Here is an 18453-nt window from a genome sequence, read left to right on the forward strand (position 1 = left end):
TTGCACATGTTTGCGTTGTGACATCTATCTATATCAAACCTGAGAATTTTTTTCAAGTAAATGTCTGTTCAGATTATCAGAACTACTATGTTGACCTGAAACTAAGTTGTTACTCGTTCCACCACTGGTACTGTAATTGGCTCTGTTGCATGTTTTACAGATGTGCAATCTCCACAGAAAGATGAGAGTCTAGTGGACATTATCCGGACTAGAATCCAGGAGACCGATGGAGAGTTCTTGCTCACTAAGCAGGATCTAACTGAACCCCCTCAGTGGGCAGCCCTGTTTGATGGCAGCCACGATATGGTTGTCCAGAGGAATGTTCTGACACCAAATGGTAGCAGCAAGCTTGCTCTGACATCACCAGGGAAAGCCAAGAAGAGGCCGGCACCCCCTCCACCCGTGGGAAAGCAGCCATTCCTCCTAGGGGCCCCCCACCCAGAACAGTGTCAGAAAGAGAACACCTGGAGAGTCGGAGCTCTTTCTAATGTAAGGTCTGAATTGCCTACCTCCCTGGATGATACAATAGCCCTGGCTCCTCCTGGACAGTGAGCAGCCGACGAAGTCCGAGGTGAAAATGTAGCCTAAGTAGTAACCAAGTTGGACCAGCCTAATACACCTTACCTGTTCATGGTCCGAAAGGATCCATTAAAGCAAAGCTTGATCCCAGGACCTGGGTTCTGTCTCAAATGTAAGATCTAAAATGGATTTCTTAGTACCTGGAAACGGTGGGAAATGCAGATAGATTCTCTTTTACATTGTATCTCTTTAGGATTTCTTGGGTAGACATCACCATTTGGGTTTAATATGGCCTATCAAGAAGCCAGTCATCAGCCTAAGTTGTTAGAATTTTTTTGCCAGGTATTATACTGTCAACATCTGTCCTAGCATAGTTAGCAAAAACCTCAGCGTTGTTTCTCCTGCACTAAAGTAATTTAAGGGAATTTTTGTCCAACATTCTTTCCCATGCTAACTTTAATTTGAGCAAAAGGATTTTTTGCAGTTAAAATAGTGTTAACCGAGGCACTGAATAGTTCAGCGAGAAAAATGAATTCAAATAGTTGCCTTGTTTTCTGAACTTCTCTATGTTTATATAGCAGTAGACGGAATTCGGAAGATTGTGTATTTTGTTTGCATTTAATTTTTGGAAACTGCCGTCAGCTCAAGGGGATCCCAGATTTCTTTGACCAGTGATTATTTGTTGCTTTGATTTTGTTTTCAATGCTGGGCACGATTATTAAAGCAATAAAATAGTTCAGCTGGCATGAACAGTTTCATTACTGGTTATTAATCTGTAACTGAAGTTTAAATGAAAACTTTACAAAATGAAGCTTTATATCTCCTCTACCACTCCCAATTTTTAAAAATTTCCTAATTTTTTTTTGGAAGAAAGACATATTTAACTCATTTCTCATCCTTCAGATGACATGGTGTTTTATTGAAATCAATATTTTGTAATGTTGGAAATGGAGGATCTCATTTGCACACTGCAGACTCTCACAAATGGCACTGTGAAAATGAACAGGTAGTCTGTCGAGGGATAAATATTGAACAGGACTCCGGGGAGAACTCTCCTGCTCTTCAAAGTAGTGGTTTTCAAGTTCTACTGAAGAACTCTCAACCCAGCCAAAACATGTCATCTTTGAAATTGCTGCACTCCCTCAGTACTGAACTAAAAGTGTCAGCCTGGATTATGTACTTAAACTTCTGGAGAATAATTGAGCCCATTGTTTTATTCAGTCATAGAGTGATGTTAGTGCTTGGCCAGCACTTGTTTCTGAATCCTCATTGCCATTGAGAAGATAGTGGTCAACCACCTTCATGAACTGCCATAGTCCATATATTGTAGATATATCCTGTTAGGAAGAGGGTTCCATGATTTAAACCCTGTGACAGTGAAGAAACAGCTCCATATTTCCAAGTCAGGAAGTTGTGTAACTTAGAGGGGAACTTGCAGGTGGTGGCGTGGCCCTTCTCCTTGGTAGCAGAGGTCACCAGTTTGGGGCATGCTGTTTAAGAAGTGAGTAGAAGCTATAAATTATAACTGGCACCTCTAATACTTTTGTGTGTATTGAAATGCTCTACTCATCCACCTAGGGAGGAATTGTGGCACAGGGTTAATGCCCTAGCCTTTAAACCAGAAGCTGCAGGTTCAGTTCCTCCTCCAGGACCTGTTGGCCATGGTAAGAGCCAGAGAACCGGTTAATATCCCTTCCAATCTACCCATGACAGGCACTGAGAGTCTGAGAAACTGGTAATCAGCCATGCCTGCAAGTGTGGTGATGCCTTCGAGCTTCAACTACTTGTCTCTCTTTCTGTCAACAGACTGTTGCATGCAGTCCATTTAGAGAGAGAGATGCCGATGGCTGTTTGCAGACCATGGCTACTTTTTGGCAGATTTATCATCTGTTTTGTTCAGCCTGTGTGTGCTGCCCTCTATTTTGAATCTCTCATCTTAGCTTTCCGTTTAGCTGCTAAATCAAATCCAAAGGCATGAATTTCAGCAATCTGAAGCTGTGATTTTTTTTTTCTCTCTGTTTTTGAAGTGTCAGGTACTGAACACTACTGATCACATCTGTCAAGGCCTACTGCAAGGTTTGAGCGAGTCTCAGCACCAGCTCGAACAGCAGTGGGTAGCTCAAGTTGAGGTTCTGAATGTAGGTTTGCTCACTGAGCTGGAAGATTCATTTTCAGACGTTTTATCATCATACTAGGTAACCTCATCAGTGCGCCTCTGGTTGAAGCACTGGTAGTATGGCCTGCTTTCTATTTGTGTGTAGGTTTCCTTGGGTTGGAGATGTCATTTCCTCTTCTTTTTCTCAGGGGGGGTGGTAAATGGGATCCAAGTCAATGTGTTTGTTGATAGAGTTCTGGTTGCAATGCCACACTTCTAAGAATTGATATGTGTCTCTGTTTGTCCAGTTTGGACAAACGAGCAGAAAAGTAGCCACTGGGATACATGAACATCAACTAGCCACAAAACGATATGACCCACTCTCACTAGCATCCTCACATACAGATGAGGAAGGACACCACTTCGACTGGGACAACACATCCATCCTAGGACAAGCCAAACTGAGACATGTACGAGAATTCAAGAAGCATGGCATTCCAACTGGAACACTATCAACAAATACATTGATTAGATTAGATTCCCTACGGTGTGGAAACAGGCCCTTTGTCCCAACAAGTCCACACCGACCCTCCGAAGACCACCCACCCAGACCCATTCCACTACACTCACCCCTAACTAATGCACCTAACACTACGGGCAATTTAGCATGGCTAATTCACCTGGCATGCACATCTTTGGACTGTGGGAGGAAACCGGAGCACCTGGAGGAAACCCACGCAGACACTGGGAGAATGTGCAAACTCCACACAGACAGTTGCCTGAGACAGGAATTGAACCCGGGTCTCTGGCGCTGTGAGGCAGCAGTGCTAACCACTGAACCACCTACCATTGACTTGGATCCCATTTACCACCCCCTGAGAAAAAGAACAGGAAATGACATCGCCAACCCAAGGAAACCTACACACACAAATAGAAAGCGGGCCATACCACTAGTGCTTCATCTGGAGGCTCACTGATGCTGTTACCTAGTATGGTGACGAAACATCTGAAAGCAAACCTTCCAGTTCAGCGTGCCAAACTCTTAAGAGTAACATCTCATTTTCTGTAGCCTCTAAGACTCAATATCAAGATCAACAACTTTACAGCCTGTTTCTATTCTTGTTTTTACCCACCCCACACTCGGTCCTGTTATGCTATGGGTTGCTTTTAACACAGTCACTCATTCTCACGTACTCCTAGACCCATTATCACATAACACATTTTCTCACACTTGGCTTTTATTATTTCTCCATTAGCTTTTCTTCTGTTCTGGCCTGCTGTTCATCATCTCCTTGCTTATATACTCCTTTCATATATCTCTCTAGCTGGGCTCCAGCTGCATCTAACCACTCACCTCTCCCCTTGCCTCTCTTTCTCACTTCAGCTCCAGCATCAATATCAGTTTTTCCTGATCATATCTTTTGTTGTTGTCAGGGCCCCAAAGGTTTGTTCCTTAGTATGAGGAAAGGGGAGATAAACATTTTAGCTGCCAGTTCTTGTCAAATATTCTGTCCTCGCCAGCTATGGTTGCCTTCCTGTTCTCTCATCAGATTAATCATTGGTGATAATTGACAAATTTTGATTATGGGAGCATGAGATAACAGTAGACCTGAAGACTGATCATTCCTGATAATCCAGTGGAAACCTGTGTCTCATTCCCTTGTGGGAGCATTTTGCCCAATATATTGGTAAATGTGTAGAGATATTGACATTAGCAAGATCATGATTGATCATATATAAGGAACTCATGTTTGTACATATATCTGTATGCGTATTTACTCACTGTTCTCCCCACAGATACCTTTTCTCTAATATAAATCGCATCTGTGACACATCCTAATTTAGTATCTGTGAATTTTTATAATTTTAAATTCATATTCTTAACAGAAAACATTGTTAGTGTTATTTCTAGAATAAGTAGTTTAGATTGTTTTTTTTAATGATGCTTGGATTTGATGTTGGATGCCAGCAACTACTTTCAGGAAAAGGAGGATCGGGAAATAAATGGTAACGGATGTAAGAAAGTGATGAATTAGAATTCAACATCAAAGGTCCAAAAAGAGGTGTAGAGAATGGGGAAAAGAAAGCGGAGGAAAAAAATGTTTAAAAATTGTTTACAAAAAAAACTGAAAATTTTGAACTTGATGAATGAAACGCGCCTGTAGTCAATGTAATGAAGCAATGCTAATGCCAAATAATAATTTTTAATCTATTGGTTGGAATATTAGTTGTACTTTTAATCTACTTTTTTAAAAACTCTGCTCGTGCCCTGAACTCAGCCAGGGTAGTCATTTAATTTGCATTACTGTACTCTCCACATTCATCCCATTGAGACAGAGATGGCACATCAGCAGAAACCCATCAAAGACAATGATTTCAAGGGAATTTGAAGGGTTCACATCTCCTTTGAAAGGTATCTATAGCAATCATCTGAAGTGATTGATAATTGGAGACAAACCATTAAGATAATGGTTTGGACAATGGGACCTTGGCTAAATTATCTTCCAGGCATGAGCTAATTATGTTGCCTTCAATGTCTTTTTCTTTAAATCCTGTAGCCTTCAGAAATTTTCATCCCTGAAGTTTGAATGTGATGCTTCACTTTTTTGAAGATGTTTCTTTATTCTTTTCCTCACCCATTCTTATCACAGTGAAAATTGTTTCAATGTCATACCTAGTGCCTATACCTAACTTGGCACTAAATGATTAGATTAGATTCCCTACGGTGTGGAAACAGGCCCTTCAGCCCAACAAGTCCACACTGACCCTCTGAAGAGTAACCCACCCAGACTCATTTCCCTACATTTACCCTTAACACTATGGATGATTTAGCATGGCAAATTCACCTGTCCTCCACATCTTTTTGGAGTGCAGGAGGAAACCAGAGCACCCGGAGGAAACCCACGCAGATACAGGAAGAATGTGCAAACTCCACACAGGCTGTCGCCTGAGGTGGGAATTGAACCTGGGTCCTTGGCACTGTGAGGCACCACCGTGCTGCCCTACACAAGCTTACAAACATAGTGGCATAGCTGAACTGAGACTTAGGGGCACTTGGGAAGAACAGGTGTAAAGGGGCACCGTGCATTGGCCGGGAATCCAACCCGAGTCTCCCCCGTGGCGAGTGAGAATTCTACCACTAAACCACCAATGCAAACAGCACAAATACTTACAGGGTAAGGAAAGTAAGAAGTGAGATGGAAAAATGTCACACCAGCAGCAATGCAGAGTGCCTGACTGACCCAACAATAGAGCCTGGCCTTTGCTGTTCCAAGTCTGGGAGTGCTGGATGTTAACACTCTGGATTAATTGAGAAGCGATTGACTCCGTCCCAGCATTTGCATTCCCCACTTTAACAACTGCTCAAACAAATTTGGAAAGTAGTTGGAGGAGAGACAACATCCACCTTACAGAGAGGTTACAGCGATCCAAGCCATAACCTGTCTCCAGGGAAAATGTATTGAATTGAAATACTATAATACGAGATTGCAGAGTTAAATATATTGAATGAAAGAACTTCATTCCTCGTGCAAAACATTTAAATCAGGGAGCATGACTTTGTCCTTGGATGCAATATGCATGTGATGAGCTGTCTCCTTTCTGGAAGACTCCACATCAAGGAATTAAGTACAGACCTGCGAGGGGCATGGTGTACAAGTGACTGCTGGACTCATTAGTAGCTACAATATGCAATACCTTTTAAAAGCAAGATTAGTAAATATTAGCATTACTAGGATATACCCTTTAAAAATTGATCCATGACTTCCTTACTAATAGCAACTCCATCCTACCACTTGTGTACCCTTGTTGAACACACTGGATTACAAGAGAACACTATTTCCTCTTGTAACATCAGCAGTTTTCTTTTATTTTGAAAAGCATGCTGCACCGTTAAGGACAACATAAATTCTTGCCCGAGTCAGCAACCCCATGAACTTGAGTATGAAGTCTAGTTGAAATCTGCAAAAGATTTTTCAATGTATCATATTTGGAAACAGATGAAAATAATTAAGATACTTCCTCCGCCTTCAGGCACTGGGTATTAATAATAACCGACTCCAGGACAGTCTTCACTTATATCCCAGTGCATTTTTCCCCAACTCAAGTTGCAGCCATTTGTGTGTCAGTTTCAGTAACCCTTGGAAAAGGTTGCGAACCTTCAATGAAAAAATATTCTTCTGCTCACTGTTGCTATTTAGTTGCCTCAGCCATCAAAGACAAGAATACTAATCTCACCAAATAACCTGCTTTAAAATGGACTAAATTGTGGAACCTGCTGCTTAAAACTGGATCGAACTTTGCAGGCCTTTGCAGAATTTATATCACAAAAGTGGTGTTTTTCAATTAAGTGATATATCATGTGCTATTTAATTTAAAGATATATTTTAAATGTAAGTTTCACAAATGAAGTATTTGAAATAAGTATATTATTGCATTTAAGGAGGTGGTAGGAGGGAGAAAAGCACTTTATAGAGGTTTACAACATTATGAGGGGCATGGATAGGATAAATAGACAAAGTCGTTTCCCTGGGGTCGGGGAGTCCAGAACCAGAGGGCATAGGTTTAGGGTGAGAGGGGAAAGATATAAAAGAGACCTGAGGGACAACTTTTTCACGCAGAGGGTGGTATGTATATAGAATGAGCTGCCAGAGGAAGTGGTGGAGGCTGGTACAATTGCAACATTTAAGAGGCATTTAGATGGGTATATGAATAGGAAGGGTTTGGAGGGATATGGGCCGGGTGCTGGCAGGTGGGACAAGATTGGGTTGGGATATCTGGTTGGCATGGACGGGTTGGACCGAAGGGTCTGCTTCCATGTTGTACATCTCTATGACGCTATGATTGGGGTTCAATGAAGTAATGGCAGATTATTTGTATGGGATGTGAGTGCTGATTTTAATCTAACAAGCCTAATGGTCTATTTCTATGCTGTAAATGCTTTGTAATGCAAAACTAACAACTTTTATTTCTATCACATTTTTAACGTAATGCCAGAGTCCTGTGACATCAGGGGACCAAAGAAATAAGTTTTAAAAAGCTGGGTTTTAAGTTTAAAAGAAGGAGATGAGATGGAAGGAGGGGAATCTATTGCTCTGGCTGAGACAGCTGAAGGCATGACCACAAATGAAGCAGCAATTGAAACTGGGACTTGCAGCAGAGGTCAGAATTAAAGTACAGCCAATACAGATTGCGGGCAGATTACAGAAATAGGTAGAGATGAGACTTCAGAGAAATTTGAAAGTGAGGACGAGAATTTTGAAATCAAGGTATGGTTGACCGGGTCAGCTCGTGCAGGGTGCTGGATGAATGTGTCTTGCTGTGAGTTCAGCTATAGGCAACAGAGCTTTGGGAGATTTCAAGGTTATGGAGAATAGAATGTGGGAGACCAACCTCAGTGAAACTAGAATCAAGTCTGGAGGTAACAACTTTAATTCTGAGAATTTTTAGTGTAATTTTGCTTAAATATCTGCAATGTCTCTGCTGGTAATTTTTTTTTAAATCAGTGCCTTGGTTTTCAGATCCTGGTTGGGACTGAGGAACCAACATGGGTCTTGGAGTACAATCTCCTGATGGTTTGTGGATAGAACATGATTAGATTAGATTAGACTTACAGTGTGGAAACAGGCCCTTCGGCCCAACAAGTCCACACCGACCCGCCGAAGCGCAACCCACCCATACCCCTACATTTATCCCTTACCTAACACTACGGGCAATTTAGCTTGGCCAATTTACCTGACCCGCACATCTTTGGACTGTGGGAGGAAACCGGAGCACCCGGAGGAAACCCACGCAGACACGGGGAGAACGTGCAAACTCCACACAGTCAGTCGCCTGAGTCGGGAATTGAACCCGGGTCTACAGGCGCTGTGAGGCAGCAGTGCTAACCACTGTGCCACCGTGCCACCCTCAGTGATCTGGAAAGATTTCTACAAGGTTTGCTTGTGAATATGTGGCGAGGCTGGGGACCAACCCAGGTACAGGGGCTTTGGGTTGGATGCAGGTACAAGGTCAGAGCTGTGGTAGGTGCAAGGTGAGACCAGGGCACCTCAGGGACACAGGCAGTGAGGCTGGCATTACTCAGCAGGTACCTAGGGCAGTAAATCCAGGACTGTTTGGGTTCTACTCATTCTAGGTACTGAGATGGACAAAGTCAGATGTCACATTAGCTTTTGGAGCACTGCTTCTTCATCAGATGATTGTGATTTCAAATAAACCTGTTGGACTCTAACCTGGTGCCGTGTGACTTAATTTTAATTCTAGTAGGAATTGTGAATGTCAGGCTGCAACTTGTTTGGAGTATGCTTGAGGCGCAGACTAGTCTACAGGATTTATTTGTTGCTGAGAATACAATAACATGGAGAGTGTCAAACCAGTGTAAGGAAACAACGTTAGTTTAAAAACAGGTAAAGTATCAAGTGCATTGCTCACCACACCTCTTATGCCTATGTACCAGTGAAACAGGGTTTCTCCCAAATCAGCCCATTTATTCATGCCTAACCCTGATGGAAGTATTTCCCTTATACTAAGATAATTTTCCTAACAAGGTGAAAGGAAGAAAACCAGTTTTTTTTTCCCCAAACTGATGTCTATTTTGCTGTAATTATGAAAAGCTGCTGCATACACTGTAATCAAAGAGTCTAAACCTCCTCACCTAAGATATGCTGTTAGTCATTTTGACAAGTGTTGAATTGGATCCAGTCCCACTCCATTCTCTTCCTCATTTTAGTCATCCAGCTAGTCTGACTCTTTTATAAACTAATTCATAAAGCATACCTTGCAATGGCTTAATTTTCAACTGCTCATCTGGAATCTCACAATGATCTGACTTTGACCATCATTCTATTCCTTAACTATAATTAACTACCCTCTGAAAAACTATTCCAGGATTCATCCTGATGAAACTGCTCTGTTTTCACCCAGTTTGCCACCAGATTGATTGACCAGTATCTTGTGCCTGAAAATCTATCATCTTGTTCAGTTGTAAACTAAAATCCCAACACCCATTAACCACAAATTGTGATTTCTCAATATCATTCTACCCATCTGTCCCACTCCCTTGTGATAAATGAGTCATTTCTAACGTCACTAATGCAATCCACAAGTAATTTAATTTACTTTTCAACATTTAAATCTGTTGCTTAGCGCTCTTGTGATGCAGTTACAGTGTCTCTGTCTTTAAGCCCAGGAGAAGCCTCTCCTGTACCAGAGGTGTACTATAACCTGCTTGAAAAGATTTTTTAAAAATCTAGAGCTGTCGGCCGATATCAGCATTATGGCATTCTTGAGCTGCGAACCTTTCCAAATGGTGCCTTTGAACCATTTTCTTAAGGAATTAAAAATAAATGGCCATTAACCCAATTTTTGAAGACAGTCAGAGTCAACAGCATAGAAACAGGCCCTTCAACCCACCATGTCTGCTGACCCACAAACTCCAAACTATATGAATCCTATTTACCTGCACTTGGTTCATAACTTACTATTCCTTAACATTTTAGGTACTCATCCAGATGCTTAAATGCTGTGAGAATACTTGCCTACACCATTTTCTCATATCTGGGTGGAAAAATATATCCTCAGACCTCTAAACATGCTCCTCAGCTTAAACTTGTGCCCCTTGGTCTTTGACTATTGGGCACAAGGCATTGGTACTTTGCTGTTCCGAAGCACACAAGTCTGTGTTAAAGGAAAAATCAACAGATCTATCATGCAAGGGATCTGTTCGGAGTTCCAGCAGGAGTGAGAATATTCCATTCCAAGCCCATAAAACCTTTTCCACTATTTTCACCTTGTTGGATACTGAAGGTGGCTCTTTCCTCGATGTGTATCCAGTTTCTTTTTGAAAGTTGTAATTAAATCTGGTTCTCAGGCAACTTGGATTGTAGCCATTTGAATTAAAGTTTCCACAAATCACCTGTTTTTGTCATTCACCTGAAGTAATTGTTATATGGGTCTCAACCCAAGCTTCCACCAACTTCTCAGATATCTAAACAACCCAATTTAACATCTCTTTCAAATCTTCTCTCAAACATGTCAACATGGAAGATGCTTGACTGCTCTAATCAATCACCTTAAGTTCTTCATCTGTGGTACCACTGTAGTAAATTGTTGATGAAATATAATGATAACCTGCATCTCCCTCACAATACCTACACCTCTCCTAAGAGACTCTCAGACATCATTCAACCCTCATGATTTTGAGTGTTGGCAAATGATTGGAAAGTATTGTATGTACGGCAAATTCTAGCACACCAATTAGCTAAATTTCCTATAGAACTAGTTTCAAGTAAATTACTTAATGAAATGCATGCATTTATTCATGACATTGCTGTTAACTGGTTGGAACCTAATCTGTGGGATTTCCTCCCTTAACCACTCCACCTCTCTCGAAATCATTCCATACAGCTACCTCATTTGATTAAGCTTTTGTCCTAATATCTCCTTCTATGACTCTGTCAATCTATCTCATGATCCTTGGCACTATATAAAAACAAGATGTTTTACTTGTATAATTCATTACTATTTTTTAATTTGAGCTTGTCTGGAATTCAAATCATGCTGATTTATTTCCCTTGCCATCCATATTGTTATAACTTGCCAGTGTCTGAATTTATGCTTTGTCTGAGCTGATCAATTTCTCAACTATTTACAATTAAAACCATTTACGATGCTTAATACTTTGTTAAGCATTTGAGGTTGGTTAAACTACAGAAATGTAATCTACCAACACTAACAACAGAACTATTGAGCTTGCATATTTAATGTAACACTAATTTAATTCAGCAACATCTGCTTCACATAATTAATACTATCACAAACTTCTCTGGTTGCTACTATATGCTAGGGAAGGGTAATTAGTTGCATACTATATTCTTTCATTCTCCCCAAACCAGCCTCATCACTATTGCATACCACATATACATCCACGAATACATTGTGTTCACAATGTGAACTGAGGTTGGGTGTAGGTGAGGCAGATAGTAATTGTTCATCACTAATGAGAGCTGTGACAATTGAAGAGTATTTATTACTAACTAGTAGTTAGTTGGTGAACGGTCTCATTTTCAACATGCCCAGTAAATTTGAAGTTTAGGAAAATAATCACTAACTAGTCACATTGTAAATCTGAGAACCAATTTCAACATAATTTTGTTTTATTTTGTAGCTTAACAAAACAAATACAAAGGGAAAATCATTGTTTTGGACAGACTGTGCAGCTAAAGAGGATTTACATTGAGCAGTTAAAGTATGAGAATGAGTAGCTAATATCTAGGTCAGGCTTGGCAATGTGTATTTTGTTCAGATACAAATCTCTTGGGATCTACGAGGAGCAATTCTTGGCAAGGCGCACTGTGCTTAATAGCAATGTTATAGCCTTCTGTGGCAGTAGTTTAACAGGAGGAAAACCTTAATTATACCAATACATGGGGCTGCTGTAACTGGAAGCTACAAGAAAATCTTACACCTTCAGGACCTCAGGATATCAAGTCTTTTACAGCCGATGAAACATTTGAAATATAGTGACTGTTGGAATTTAGGAAATGTGGTAGACAAGTTAAATGTGCTGTCACAAACAACAGTGCAACAATAACCAAATGTTCTTTTTAAAAGAAATATTGGTTGAGAATGAATTTTGACCAGAGCATGATCATTCACTGTCCTACTTAAAATAGTGTCATGGAAATTTTTTTATCCACCCAAGAGGGGAAAGGGGGCTACAGATTAACATCCCACTCAAAAAACATTTCTAACAGTGCAGTATTGCCTTGATTTAGTGCTTAAAACGCTGGAATGGGACTTGATGAGGTGAGATGGCTGTTTGCAGGTTTTTCTATTTAGTAATCATTCAAAACTGTCTCAACTTGTAGCAATACCCCTCCCCACCCAAGGTACAACACAAATGGAGAGACTACAACAAATTTACATACAGCAAAAACAAACTTCTTTTCAACTTCCAGTTTATGAGAAACAGAATGTCCCAGGAGACACATTTGAAACTGATATTAACATGAAACTTGCTGAATACTCAGTGGGTTGTTTGAAGAAGTTTTACTGCAGATATCAAGTTTTATATCAATCCAATAAAGAATGAATAATGCAAACATGTCCAGAACCTCTTGTTTTTCATTAACCTTTTATCAAAAAGGCATAGATTTGAAGCATTTTTCAACATCAAAGTCACTGTTTAAATGTTGTTTCTGAATTTTATATCGATCATACAATACACAATACAAAATAGACTATTTCATTGTATATCACATCGCACTTTCACAAAAACGTATTTATAGAACAGTCATCCTGAACATAAATCCATTTTATTACTACTTAAAAGAGATGTTAAAATTGCATTGTAATCATTGGGCAGTAATCCCCTTCACCCTCCCCTCTCAGATTCTTGGTTCTATTTTATTGTTGCCCTCCACACTTCAGCTCTGGAGTCATCTACATTCAAAGTTTTAGCTTGCTCTCACTCCATGGATGCTGCCTGACATGCTGTGATCTCCAACATTATGTTGTTTTCAGTACAGACTCCAGCATCTGCAAGTTATTTGCTCTTACATTATCAATGACAGAGACTTGCGCTGAATTAACAAAACTTAAGTGGACTTAAAAAATGTACTTGATATAAATTAACAGATACAATCAACTTTGTAAGATATTAGCCTGTATTGTTTTCCTCAAATAGGACCCTGTGTTACATTCTTTCATTAGGAAATTCAGCTGAGCTGAGACCCGAAATAATCTAGTTTATAAAAGCTGAAAGCTTTGAGATTAGGGGAAACAGATTTAAAAATGCTACAATACATATATTTTTGGATTTAAAAATCTTGAACAAAATCCTTATGTTCAAAACGTCTGGACTACAATTAAAATGATTTGTTTAAGAACAGATGGTGCAAGGTCAGGCGCATTTTAATGAATTCCCTATCTCAGTTGTATTGTTGTGGGGTACAGGGAGCAAAGGTCAAAAGGTCTCAACTGGCTGCTGGCTTACTTTCTAATAGCTGGGTCAGAATGATTTTGTCATAAGATTAGCTGAGAGGTTCAAAATATGTAACATTTTGTTGCAGACTTTAAGGTAAGATGTCTGAACTCTAACTGCCTTCAAGCATCTTTTTTCAATGTATTACTTTAGCTTGTACCTCTTCATATCACACCTGTACATCATTTGTCAAACAATAATACCATTATTGGGAGTAGGAGGCTAGATTGTTACTTAAAATAATAAAAAGAACTTACATGTTGAGAAAGGCATCTAACCTTTAAAGCTAAATGACTCATCTCAACCAAAGAACAAATGCACACTTTTTAAGTAGTAAAACTTTTATTAAATATAACAGTGGATCAGAAAGTACAAAATATTTTGCCAGCTATGTGATTGATAAACTATTGGCACAAAGTATCAAAAGCATTTGCCAAGTACACTTTGAGAACATACAAAAACAAAACTTAGTGTTTACATTTGGCTCAGTAACATTAGATTTAAAGTTTGAACCTAACGTAAGGTTACTCAATAACCTTAAACTATCAGGATCCATCTTAATGTTACTAGTCTTCACGTTTACTATGTACAAATCACAATACATGAAAATGTGCTATAGAACAAAACAAAAAAATGCAAGAAGAAAATGTGTTCGGTATTTACAAATTACAAGTTTTATAATAAGAACATGTCAGTATAAACATCTTGCTGATAAGATACAGACTGAAAATATTTAAGCAATGTGTCTTGCTGAATAAAACGACCATTTGAGAACAACATTCTCTGTAACTAATATAGCCACAATCAGACAAACAATCTCGTAAGTGCCCATTATAATCATTATGAGCATGGAAACCAACAAAAATAATATATCCTGATTTCACAATACTTATGATCATAATGCTCTTTGCAAAGCTAGACCAGATGTGACCACGGTATACCATTGACAAACATGTGCAGTTAAGTACTGAAGTTTTAATGTGTTGTTGAAATGAAAAGGCACAGTTAGTTCTTGATGTTGCAGTGGAGTTGCCAGAAGGCCACATGCAATACTGAGGCATCAGTTAAACATGTTTAGTGTGGAACTGAAAGGAAATTATTGTAACCAAATGTCAAGTTCTCTTGAAGCAAATGTTCTAATAAGTTTAAGAAAGACTTTCTTTGAAAGTATTTTGCCTATGTTTAACTTGCTTAGCATGACGGCACTTTTAAACATAAAGTGAAAATTTCCAAGCTCCAAAAGGCTGCTGCAGATTGAGCCAAGCACGGGAGTTGAACAAAGAGCCAGAACTGCATTTCAACACAAATCTTATTAAAGCTTCACCAACAGCTGCAGAGACAAGGGGAATAGACTGAAGGGGCTTTATTAGAAAACCAGCAGAATGCTTGCCAATGCCAAAGTGGAATCTTGTTTTTCTTCATTTTGTTATTTAGCTTCACTTTTGCTTCTTTTCAAAATCTGCCTTGTTTACATTAAAGAGACTAACGGTTCAAACATTTGATTGACAAAACATTATGCGGAACCACAGAAAGAACCCTTGCAGCTATACTTTTGTGACCTTAAATGCAAGGCAGACAAGATCTAAATATAAAATTATCAGTTTTTTTTGTTCCTGCAATGTAGCAACTACAGCTAGCATATCTTATATACAAATCTTTAGCTTGCGAGCTTAGTCGCGGTTTAACAGCAGTGGGTTTGAAGCCAGGGATCACATTGAAAGTATGAAAACTATTGAGTATTTACATGTATTTTGAAATATTAAAGCTTGGCAAGGGTTTCTTGAGTTACAGTTATTTTATTCTTTGTAAATGATTCTGCTTTTAAATCGGTGAAAGTCAAGCTCCTAACAACTGCAAGAGCAGTAATTATGTCCAAAAAAAGTCAGCAAACAAAAAAGCCCAGTGGTGCACTATTACATAGTACAGAAATTAACCACCACATATGCGTTCTACGGAAAGGATTCAAAAGAATCCAAACAGACATTTACAGCTGCAGAGAACTTCCTGTAGTTATTACAGCTATCCTGTTCTGGAACAAGAACACAATATTCAACACATCCATCAACCGAGACTGTGAGAAACGCACACCAAAACAACATAAGCTGGAAGTAAAACTTGACTACAGTTGCATAAATTAATTTAGATGTAAATGTTTGTAGTGAATATTTACAGCCTTTTAACATGTCGATATTGCAAGTGATAGTGTTAGGCTGCAGCCAGAAGAATTTCTATGTACAAGAACAAATTACTTTGCATTCAATGTAATAAAAAAACCCACAAATCTTAATTTGTAGATGAAAAGGACATCTCAAAGTGAATGCAAGAAATACATAAACCAGTTGCTGGTAGCTTGCAATCACAAAGTCTTACGATGTAACATTAAACATCAGGCTGTTACGCTACATCTTGATTTCATGAAATGTTCACAGAATTAAAATGCTTATAATTTTGTGCTGGGATGTAGAGAAGATATTGGTGATGTGGAATAGGCGACCTGTGGATTCAGAGAAGCTAAAGGATAAAGGCTATGGTGCAAAAGATCTCCATACGACGCTGCGACTGGGGCAGCAGCTGCGGATAGATGTCTATACAGTTGTGGGGAGGCACCGGTTGAAGCAAGGATCTGTCTCTGCATCGCCGGAATCATGAAGGAATGGATGGCCAATGGTTGCATGAGTGGAGACAGCACAGCCTGATTCTTCAAGTATTGTAAGGGATGGGCATAGTCAACTGGAAATGCTGAGCCCAGGCCATCGCACATATCTTGAACCTGAGATACAAAGGCTCCAGGATACACGCCTGGGAATATCGGAGTTGGCAATGGAAACTTGTGGCCCTCTAGGATAATCCCGGGACCTTGGTTTTTGCTGCTCTCCCCTTCCAAGTCAGATGGCTTTTCCTTCAAGGCCAGCTCCTTTGCCAGTGGCATGGGGGAGACAGCCCGGAGTTTTTTGTCTGGGCTCTGGCTGCTGCCATTGTCCATGCCCTCTCGGTTCCTCTTCATGGGTTTAGAGCTTCCAATGATCTGTGAACCTCCTTTGGAGCTGATTGCCGGTCTGACCGCTTCCTCCAACTTTGTTGAGGGGGGCAGGGCAACTTCGCCACTGTTGGTGCTGGTCGGTATTGGCATTGGAGGGACACGGCAAGCTTTGGGATTGCAGTCAGTGTGGGCTGGCTGTGTACTTGCTGTTGTGCTCTTGATGTCTAGTGGCGATGGTAAACGAATGGCACTGTTTGATGAGCTCTTGGGTAGCGTTTTCTTTAACTTTGGAAGACTCAAGTCAGTGGGCTGCTCCTCTGTAGGAGGTTTCACTGCACATTTCTTTTCTGACCGGTGCAGTGTTGAAAGATGCCTTAAATAGACAGCATCCTGGTTTTTATTCTGCACAAACGAAGAACTTTTATCCTTCATGACCGTGTTCAGGTATTTTGATGTGTGGTCATTAACAAGATGATGTTCTGTGTGTCTGTAAAGATTGTGTAGGTGGGGGGAGGAGTAGAAGTCTGCTAGAAAACTTGACACTTGCGATGGTTGGCAACCTTTCTTCTCAGAACCTCTATTTTCATTGTCTATAGTCTCAGAGGTGAAAGGGTAAGAAGCGCAGCTTTTGAATGATTCTGAGCAATTAAGGTGATGCTTTGAAAGATAAGCTGCCTCAGAATCAGACAATTTATTCAAACCATCATGTTTCAATGCCTCCCCTCGCTCATCAGCATTTCTCTTTTGAAAACTATGTGCATGTTGAATCACAGAAGGTCGATTGATCGCCAACTGTTCTGGCGTGGAGCCTTGTAAAAAATTACTCTCCGCTGTAACCATTTCTTCACCATCCTCACCACATTTTTTAGTACTAATCAGCGGAGGTGGGGCTCCAATTGGATTGTTATTGGGCAAACACCCACTGACCTGAGACAAGAATTTCTTCTTGGCGAGTGGTGACATGATGCCAGGGTGACCCCTGGAGTAGACCAGGGGCAGGTAGCTGGGGCAAGCCTCAGCTTTTGTTGTAACAAGCAGCTCCTCCTTATCTTTGAGGGGTCCAGGCAAAGGATTCGTGTTACCCTTCCCCACCTGCCCAGGTGGCATTCTCTGGATGCTCTCTGATTGGATGCCCCCCGCCCAATTCTCAAGCTCGTCCTTAGGTGACTGTTCAGAATGAGTGGAGCTGTTGGCAGCTCCTGGCGACAGCGCGTTCGAACCCTGATCAGATAGGTATCCTTTCTCTGTATCTTTCTCCGCCATGGCTACCGCTCCAGCAACTTTCTCCTGGACGTCGTTTGCCGGCCTGTCCATTGGCTGTTGTGGCGACTCGCGATTCTGACAGGATGCCAAGCTGGCCTTGCTTTCTGCCTGGCTCTGTGCTGTCACTTCTATCAAATGGGCTGTAAGGCCCTTGTGCAAAGATAGCAGATCAGCCTCCTTTCTGTTTGACTGGTCACCGTTTGCCTTGCTGACTTTGTCCTTGGCTTGGGTCCCTCTGCTGTCTGAACCTTCGGAGATATCACACCTATCCTGGTCCTTCTCTCCAGTCTCAGTCTGTGTTACCACTCCATCCCTTGGCAAGGCCATGTCTGCTCTCCATTTGTCCATCTCTTGGCTGCTCTCTGTGGCTGCAATTGCCTAAGCAACAAATAGAAATACAATTACTGATACAAATCTTAAATAAAAAAGCACAGACCTAGTGTCTAGGCCAAACAATACTCTGTAGTGGCTCTGATGTGATAAAACATACTTTGGTACTGCACAAGAGTTGATCCAGAGACAGGCGGTACAACAGGTCATCTAAAGGTTGGTCAAAGAAATAGATTTAATGAAGTGTCTTAAAAGGAGAAAAGGAACTGCTGTGGGAGGCCAGGG

General features: G+C 40.5%; 2 protein-coding genes across 2 annotated transcripts in view; one reads left to right on the forward strand and one right to left on the reverse strand.

Annotated features, from left to right (window-relative positions):
- rtkn2 (rhotekin 2) overlaps nucleotides 1–1269 on the forward strand; it is a 50819-nt gene extending 49550 nt beyond the window's left edge. Inside the window, exon 12 of the mRNA XM_060842315.1 lies at nucleotides 161–1269. Within this exon, the coding sequence (XP_060698298.1) occupies nucleotides 161–552 (392 nt within the window). The 3' untranslated portion in view covers nucleotides 553–1269. The remainder of the gene's footprint in view (nucleotides 1–160) is intronic.
- A 12689-nt stretch (nucleotides 1270–13958) lies between these two features.
- arid5b (AT-rich interaction domain 5B) overlaps nucleotides 13959–18453 on the reverse strand; it is a 127421-nt gene continuing 122926 nt past the window's right edge. The window contains exon 10 of the mRNA XM_060841862.1: nucleotides 13959–18216. Within this exon, the coding sequence (XP_060697845.1) occupies nucleotides 16036–18216 (2181 nt within the window). The 3' untranslated portion in view covers nucleotides 13959–16035. The remainder of the gene's footprint in view (nucleotides 18217–18453) is intronic.

This window comes from Hemiscyllium ocellatum, chromosome 22, assembly GCF_020745735.1.
Source record: "Hemiscyllium ocellatum isolate sHemOce1 chromosome 22, sHemOce1.pat.X.cur, whole genome shotgun sequence".
NCBI classification, from domain to species: domain Eukaryota; kingdom Metazoa; phylum Chordata; class Chondrichthyes; order Orectolobiformes; family Hemiscylliidae; genus Hemiscyllium; species Hemiscyllium ocellatum.